Source organism: Aspergillus welwitschiae (assembly GCF_003344945.1).
Source record: "Aspergillus welwitschiae strain CBS 139.54b unplaced genomic scaffold BDQ94scaffold_159, whole genome shotgun sequence".
NCBI lineage: Eukaryota > Fungi > Ascomycota > Eurotiomycetes > Eurotiales > Aspergillaceae > Aspergillus > Aspergillus welwitschiae.
The window spans coordinates 1-9,312 of record NW_020798853.1 but is presented as its reverse complement, the minus strand read 5'-3'; the positions used below and the strand labels follow the sequence as shown (position 1 = coordinate 9,312).

The following is a 9,312-nucleotide window of genomic DNA, read 5'->3' as shown; positions in this document are numbered from 1 at the left end:
AAAAACTGGAAATATACTTAGAAAATTATTTAATTTTCTGATTATACATGATTTTCTTCTCGTACTAGAGTAAGAAAGATTTTTTTATATAATATAAAATCCAGCTTATAATAAAATAAAGAAATTTTCTTTATACAAAGTCTGCTTTATAATAAAATAAAAAAAATTACTTATTTCTAGATTCACCGCGGCTCAATCTTTATTTTATATTTAATTTTAATAATAATCTCTATCTAAATTCTGCTTTATTATTTAATTTTTTTTATTTATTTATTTTATATAATATTATTATATATATCTATTCTGTCTTCTGCTTTCTTATACTTTTATTATTATTTTATATAATTTTTTTTGGAAAGACACAAACAGAAGTACTGCTATACAGAAAATTCTACTAAAATAGATTATAGAAAAATATAGTTAAATATATCTAAACTTACTTAATATATTAAGATAATACTGCTTTAAAATATTAATTATATAACAGCTTAAAATTATTATTAATTTTCTTCTATTTCTTTACTAAATTAGTAATAGACTTTATAACAGGACTATCTCCTATTATTTAATATAAGAAAACTGTTGATGCTATTCTTGTTATTATTAATTAATTCTTAAAATACTATCTCTTCTTTACTGTTTTATTAATAATAACTACTCCAGATCTTACTGAATTATTCTATAAATAAGTTAAATTAGTTTTCAGGCCCTCCAATGGAGTGGTATCTGATTAAAAATCAATTTTTATAAATAAATTCTGGTTAAGTTTAATCTATAATAATTATATAATCTTGAAACTTTCGACAGCGTTTCATCTCTAAACCGATGGATAAATGGAAAGAATAAATCAAATCTTAGAATACTATCTCTGATATTATTTTAATATATTTAATATTAACTGGCCAGCATTACTACCAGCTGTTTAATTTACTTATAATAATATAGATAATATAACCACAGACTAATTACTAAATATTATTTTATACAGTTATTCGCCAGACTTTCATATCAGAATTAAGAGTGATTCTTAATAATAAGAGATCCCGGCCGTACAGAATAGAATCAAGAAGCTTAAAAAAAATAAAAGAACAGCTATAAAAGACTTAGTAAACCGCTACGGAAAAGCAAAAGAAATATTATGATAAGCGCAGGAAGCTATTCTATTTCAAAAAAGGAGATCTAGTCAAGCTGTCAACCCAGAACCTATGACTGAAGAAGTCAAGAAAATTAGCTCCAAGATTTATAGAACCGTTTCGGGTTCTTAAACGCATTGGATCCCAAGCGTATCGCTTGTGTTTACCAGAGGAATATGAACGAATCCATAATGTATTCCACGTCTCTCTATTAAAACCGTGGAACGCTAGGGGAAACCATGAAGAACTACTCCCGATGCCGGAGTTAGATGATAAAGATGAGTAGGAAGTCGAAGAAGTCAAGGACTACCAGCGATACGATGGCCAAGACTACTACTTAATCAAATGGAAAGAGTGGCCCAGCGAGTATAATCAATGGATCCCTAGCAAAAACATGGCGAACGCACAGGGAAGTATAAGAGATTACCAAAAGAAGCATCAACGCTCGCGGCGACCAACGAAAACACAAAGAATCACTGCCGAATAGCTACCAATACTGTGTCTAACCATTGGAGACACCTCAAACCACATAATATCCGGTGAATTGGTACTATCCTATCCCAGCACGTTAATAAATACATTACTTGCAACCGTTATCAGGCGACGGGCGGCGCCCATACATACTGAGATCCAATAACCCTGCGCCCCAAGGCCGAATAACCAGTGAAGCCATACCGAAAAGCCTCTACAACTCCCCAATAATGACTGGCCAACCGTTCAACACGTCATCGAGCACGTTATCGAGGTCATCGCCCTCGAATTGCCAGTTCAACGCTTCAGTAACGGCGGTGCGGAACGACCGCTTTGCGCTGGTCCACAGAACATATCCCGTATCGCCCGGCATCAAATACAACTTCTCGTAGTTGACTCCCGGGAGTTCACGGCGGCGCGCTAAAAACGCTTCATAATCAACAACGCGACGCTGGCAAAACGTTAGTATATCAGCACCAAATCGAGCCCATCTTTACATACCGATTTCTGGTTGGTCGTCAAGCCGTGGTAACGACGATGAACCGCTACCGTCTGTACAAAGGCAGAGGATAGCTGTTTAAATGCCTCATTGATTGCGCGGCGAACATCTTCATTAAAAATCACGATATCTTCGTTTTCCTGTCCCTCCTCTAAGTCAACGAAGAAGGTCTCCGCGTACTATTCAAGTAAATCGGTGTATTCGTGAGCGTTTCCGAGGGTTCCAGCGGGCGACTAGACAGTTAGCATGTTATTCCAAAGACGGGCCATGAAATCATACTGATTCGCAGCCGCTACGTCTATCGAAGCACTGACGACAGAGTACCGAACCGGCCGCATTGAGAACGCAGTCAATCACGAAAGGGGCTTGTTTTTCCAGGTTCACCGGGTTGAATTCGCCTACAGCGGTTCTAAGACAGCACATACACCATAGATACTTTGGCTTAATAGCCGTATCGCGCAGGGGACGATGGTTAACTACCGCCGAAGCAGCAGCGCCTCGGTTGGCACCTCGGCCACCACGACCACGGCCAGTCGCACGAGGCATTATCAAGGATTCAACGTAAGGGACGCGATACGTTGGTAAAAAGAGGGGGAAACGAACGCGAAGACACACTTCTTCGTCAATCGATAGATGAATAGCGCAAGAGACGACGAAAGACGCGCAAAACGACCACAGAAAGCGAGCGAAACGACAGGCTAACACGAAAGGAACGACGACCGCGAGGTAGAAGAAGGAGAGAAAGAGGAATAACACGAGAGATTCTTTTGTTGACACTTCTTCCCAATGGATCCACCCATGCAAATACAACTAAACACTGGTGAAGCTATACATGAACAACACGTGACCCTACCTCCGCAGTGTTCCCCGCGAATTCCCCACCTTTCACTACCGGATCCATACCGTTCCGAATCGGGAACGCATGAGGTTATCCCCGAACACCCGAGCCAGGTGGCTCGCTTCAGCGAAGGAGGGCGCCATTTGTGATAGAATAATCCAGTTATCGGAGTCGTGAGGTCATCGATAGCAATTCTATACCTTCTCGATACCTATAAGGTGCCGATTCCCTTACAGAAGGCCACTGATCCTCAAGGATCAGTCTACTCCGTGGATATAGGCTATCTTTGTCATTATCAGATGAATCTATTGTGCTTCGTGGTTGATTCCTTACCTAGTCGACAGGCTTTCTACCCTGACAAGTAGATCCTATCACATAAATTTAAAATATTTTCTTTTTTAATTAAATATAATAAATTTTTATTATAATTTACTGTACAGATCAGCAAGCATCTGTATTTTAAAAAATTTATATTATTAAGATTAATCTTTTTTTAAAATAATTATTAGAAAGATAAATATTTTCAGTATTATAAAATAAAATAAAAAAAATAAAAAGTAAGTCTTTTAAATATAATTTTACTTAAAATTATTATAATATTAATTTTAAAAGAATTTAATATCTATGTATATATCTTTATAAATATAAAAATATAAAAAATTTATTATATAATATTTTAAAGATTATTCTAAATATTAAGTACTGTAAGTTAACAGAATATACTTTTTCTATATATATATTAAAATAAACAGAAAATCTGAACTATCACAGTAGATATATATATAAAATAAAAACCAGATTTAACATAATATTTTTATTAAATAAAATTTCATTTATATTTTTATTATTTAATATTATTGTCTTACTGGCAGGCTGCCTTAGAATAATAAATATTAAATATAATAAATATAATAAATATAATCTTTATTATTTCTGATATAATCTTTTTTGGAATAATTCTTATAATTTAGATTAAATTAATAATAAATTAAATTTAACTATTTATTTTATAGGTTATTTTCCTAGCTTAGAAAAATATTATTTATAGTAAACTAGAGTACAGATAACATAGTTTTAGAAAAAGTCTTATTAAATAAAAACCTAAGTATTTTAAAATATAATATTCAATATTTATTTAATAAAATCATAAACCCGCTGCTGTAGAATAAATATATATAAAAATATATAATAATTATAATTCAAAAACTATAAATTAATATCTATAGTAAAAATCTAAAAATATATATTTAATAAAGATTAAGAACCACTTCATACAGGTATAATCTAATAAAAAAATATTTTATATTTATATATATGAGTATTTCTAGGAATAGAAAGCAAAAATAGAAAAATAAGAAGAAAGATATATGAAAAATAAGTATTTACAAGAAATGAGAAATAAATAGAAAAATAATAAATTAATAATAGAAGAGATATGCAAAAGCAAGTCTCTATAAAGACAAAAAATAAAGAGTAAATAAAAACTAAAAAGATGTACAGAATTAAGTATATACAAGAAACACTAAGCATAGGTTAAAATAGAGGTGGACAAGGTGTGCACTGTGTCCGGGGATCATAGACCTGACTCAATGTTCCCACGTGATGCGTCCCGCGTCACACCACCTCCGTCCCAACCAAAGATTTCTCCACCTCTACCACCAAACTAAAAAAGTTCATTCGACATCCTCCCTCTACTCAAACTCATTACGATCATTAGATTTATCGATTCAACTCCCAAAATCGTTCAAGATGGATTCGCCAGGTGCCGAATTTGCCGACAACGAGAGACGAGAGCTGATGGCAGCTATAACTCGCAAGATACCCTTCCACTTAAATGCACCCACCTCATGGGCTTGTTTGTGGCTGTCCGATATGGAAAGGCTTAGATATCTTGCAGGTCTAGAGGCAAAAGACTTGTATGATATACTGTATGCCTATGATAATTACAAACTAGTTCAGCAATGTATGTTCGCGATGTTCTGGTATAATCACTTACTAAACAATGAATCTAACTTTCTATCAAGGGACCCAGCGTGATGTTGGACTGCAATCGAGACTTTCATCAGCAATATCATCCCCATCCCATAATCGAAAGCAAGGTATGATTGACTGCAATGCAGTTGTTTCTGGTGCAGCCACAGAGCTCTATTCGGCGACTAAGATATCGAAACCGAAATTGGCATTACAGACAGCTCTTTCAGACTCCGAGGAGCCCCGGGAAGTGAAATCATCTCCAATGGATAGCCCGTTTAGTACTCCTATAAATACTCCTAACAAGAACAAGCGTCCCGCTGCGTCGATTGAGTCCCCAGTCCCATCTAAAAGGTTGAGAAGAGACGAGGCAGCGAGAAAGATTGTAAGGGATCTAAAGAAGTTCCTGGTCCTATACTAACAGTTATAAAGTGCAAGCAAAGAGATGTCTCGTGTGTAATCACACAGACACCGGGTGATTATTGTGACGTTGCGCATGTTTACCCGTTTTCTTTACGGGATATAACAGTCGAGTCAACAAAATTCTTCTGGAGCAATATGAAACGTTTCTGGTCCGATGAGAGGGTCAAGAAATGGAAAGACGCTGTCTTCTCCGGAGAAATGGGCACGGAAGAGCCTGAAAACATGATGCTTCTCAATCCTCTGGCCCATCGTTTGCACACCAAGGGGTTGTTCGCCCTCGAGCCGGTCAGTATGAGTGATGATCAGACCCGTCTTACACTGCGGATATGGTGGCTTAAACAGCAGCAACCCAACAAAGCCATAACATTGGGCAATATTCCAGACTTGCCAGGGGATTATAACCCCGAAGGAGCAGGTATATGCCTATATAATTCCATACGCCAACAATGTCTTCGTTCCGGGGAGCATATTCATCTTATAACACCGGATCCTATTCTACTGCCACTACCGGATACTACGATAATGGAAATGCAATGGATCTTACAGAGGGTCACTGCATTAAGTGGAGCTGCCGAGCCGCAGGAGCTGGAAGAGGATGATGATGATGAAGGTGAAGATGATTTTGGCCTCAGACCAATCTCTCCTCCCCTCCACATGCCGTCATCTAGTCAGGTATATGAATCCCAGTCCTCTCCGGCTTCGTCAGTCAGTCAGAATGTCAGAGGGGGGATGAAGTACTCCCTATATACTGCTCGTTCTATGACATCTAACGCTGAGATCGAAGGAATGGGTCAAGACTGATATCGCCATCACTGATATGTACCATCACCAATCATCATGATTTACATCTCAAATTGTACTGAAAGCAGAAGAACTATGAGTATATGAAAATGGTTTTTATTCTTATCTTAAAAATTAATAAAGATTTAATTCACCATGAAACTTCTAAATTATTTAATACAATTGTTAGAGCAGGTCAGCCGGCTCGCTACAACCCAGCTATGATAGTGAGTAACATGACTGAGACACATAACCTAGTTTTCATCGATTTTATTAGTTATATATAATCTTGTTTGTTTATTCTATTTACTTTATTTTATTTATTTATTTTTATTATTAATATATATTTTCTTATACTTCTTTCCTTTCTTCTCTTATATTTGATATTCTAGTTTAAATATATTAAATAAAATTATTCTATTAACTTTTGTATAATATTAAATATTACAGATAATTATTTTTTTAAATTAATATTATAAATAATTAATTATCTAGTAGGGCTACCAGTATCTATTTAATATATATTTAATAATATTAAAATAATTAAAATAAAACAGTCTGAACTGAATTTCTAAAAAAAATAGTTAATTGATAATTTTTTTTAAATATAATAATAAAAAAAAGCCAGACTAGCTTTACTCTATATAAAAATTTAAAATAATATTTTATTATTTTATTAAATAAAAGAAATAATAATTATAAGAAAATTTTTTAAAAAGAATTCAGTAAAATATACAGAAAATGTTTTAATGTGATAGGATCTACTTGTCAGGGTAGAAAGCCTGTCAACTAGGTAAGGAATTGTCAAACCCTAGGATCGCTTCCCTGTCCCAGTTAGCTTAGCCACATTGATATACATACCGTCAAACTACATTAAAAAGATATTGACTGATGACTATCTGAGAAATAATTTAATTATAAATAAGAGAAGAGAAGTAAGACTGAATAATATTATATAATTATTTATAAGTAAATACAGATAAGTATTCTATAACTAAGCTTTTAAATATATAATTATTTAAAAATAATAATATTAAGTATAAAGAATAAAACTAATTAAATATATAAGAAAGTATCTTTATATATTTTATCTTTTATATATTATATTATATACTATCCAAAGTAAATCAGTAATTAATTTTGAGATTTTTATATACCCCGGGTATATTTCTAATAATAAATTTAATAATAAATAATTATATAATATATAGCTGTTCTGAATATTGTATTAATAATTCTTAATTATATTAAATAATAATTTAGTTTTGCCTGAGCACTGTGTTACGGACCTCTGCTAGTTGACCTACTAGTAAGGCGGACTCGCCAGGCAGAAAGCGCTGATAAGAGCAGCGCTCAGGCAAAACTAAACTATTATTTAATATAATTAGAAATTGTTAATACAACGCCCGGAACAGTTATGTATCATGTAACCATCTACTATCAGATCTACTATTAAAAGTATATCTAGAATATATAGAAATCTCAGGATCGACCACTGATCTATCCTGAATAATATATAATATAGTATACAAAGAATAGAATATATAAAAATACTCTTTTATATATTTAGTTAGTTCTATTTTTTATACTTAATATTATTATTTTTAAATAATTATATATTTAGAAGCTTAGCTACAGAATATTTATCTGTATTTATTTATAAATAATTATACAGTATTATTCAGTTTTATTTCTTTTCTTTTATTTATAATTTAATTATTTCTCAGATAGTTATCAGTTGATACCACCTTTGATGTAGTTCAGCGGTATGTATACCAACAGAATTAAGTTAATTAGAATAGAAAAGTAATCTTAAGATTTTAATATATTAAATATTAATTAATATAAGTATTTACTGTTATAATTATCTAATATATTAATTATTTTAAATTTATTATATACTTTATAACAGGGCTCCAGTGCCCAAGGAGAAGATTAACTATATATATTAATAATATAAAAATTAATAAATTGTTACGGACCCCTGCTAGTTAACCTACTAGTAAGGCGGACTCACCAGGCAGAAAGCGCTGATAAGGGCAGCGCTCAGGCAAATCCAAACTATTATTTAGTATAATTATAGATTATTAATACAACGCCTGGAACAGCCTCGCAATATGTGACTACGGTATATGAACTAATATATAGTATATAATATACTGTCACGGTCTATAACTATCATACTGGTATACAGCAGATCTAATGGTATATAATATAATATATAGAGAATAAGATATATAAAAATACTTTTTTATATATTTAGTTAGTTTTATTCTTTATACTTAATACTATTATCTTTAAATAATTATATATTTAGAAGTTTAGTTATAGAATACTTATCTGTACTTACTTATAAATAATTATATAGTACTATTCAGTTTTATTTCTCTTTTTTTATTTATAATTCAGTTATTTTTTAATAGTCATCAGTCCATACTATCTTGATATAATTCAGTGGTATGTATACCAATGGGACTAAGCTAACTGGAATAAGAAAATAATTCTAGAATTTAATATATTAAATATCAGTTAATATAAATATTTACTATTATAACTATTTATTATATTAATTATTTTAAATTTATTATGAACTCTGCAGCAGAGCTCTAGTACCCAAAAAAAGAACAGTAATAGAATTTAATAATATAAAAATTAATAGATATAATTAATTAATTATAAGAAAGTATTACTATTTTAGAATAATAAAATTAGTTACTTAAAGATTACTTAGCAGTTAAATCTATTAAAATCTGATTATTAAAATTATTTAATAGTAATTAATTAAAGACTTAGAGCTTTCTTAACTCAGTTAAATTTATATTTTAATATAAATAAAAAGAAATTTAAAAATAAGATTAATAAGATCTTCTTTATATTTATTTATCTAACTGGAACAGTGTTTAATTAGTTTAAATTATATATCCATGATTATTAAGAAAAACCGGTAAGTAAATAAAATAATAATACTAAGAAAATCTTTGCCAGTTATACCAGATTTAAAAAATATCTTAAATAAATATTCAGAGATATTAATGCAGTATACAATACTAAATAAAAGCTATAATAATTTAAGTAAACTGGATTAGTATTTAAATATATTTCTAAATTTTTATAAATTATCAGTTATCTAGACTGGAATAAGAATGCTTATATTATATAATTTAAAAAAAAACTTAAGATAGAGATTTAAGAAAAAC

The 9,312-nt window shown here is 31.3% G+C and overlaps 2 protein-coding genes across 2 annotated transcripts; one reads left to right on the top strand and one right to left on the bottom strand.

Moving 5' to 3' along the window:
- Window positions 1-1,818: 1,818 nt before the first annotated feature.
- On the bottom strand, window positions 1,819-2,649 carry BDQ94DRAFT_176508 (uncharacterized protein; the record flags this gene model as incomplete). The annotated part of the gene is made up of 3 exons (XM_026772710.1): window positions 1,819-2,055; window positions 2,106-2,282; window positions 2,383-2,649. The coding sequence occupies 3 exons, from the start codon at window positions 2,647-2,649 to the stop codon at window positions 1,819-1,821; spliced, it is 681 nt and encodes a 226-aa protein (XP_026619284.1).
- A 1,950-nt stretch (window positions 2,650-4,599) lies between these two features.
- On the top strand, window positions 4,600-6,335 carry BDQ94DRAFT_32908 (HNH endonuclease signature motif containing protein). Its single transcript, XM_026775505.1, has 3 exons — window positions 4,600-4,904; window positions 4,974-5,297; window positions 5,345-6,335. The coding sequence occupies exons 2-3, from the start codon at window positions 5,043-5,045 to the stop codon at window positions 6,134-6,136; spliced, it is 1,047 nt and encodes a 348-aa protein (XP_026619283.1). The 5' UTR covers window positions 4,600-4,904; window positions 4,974-5,042; the 3' UTR covers window positions 6,137-6,335.
- The last annotated feature ends 2,977 nt before the right edge of the window (window positions 6,336-9,312 follow it).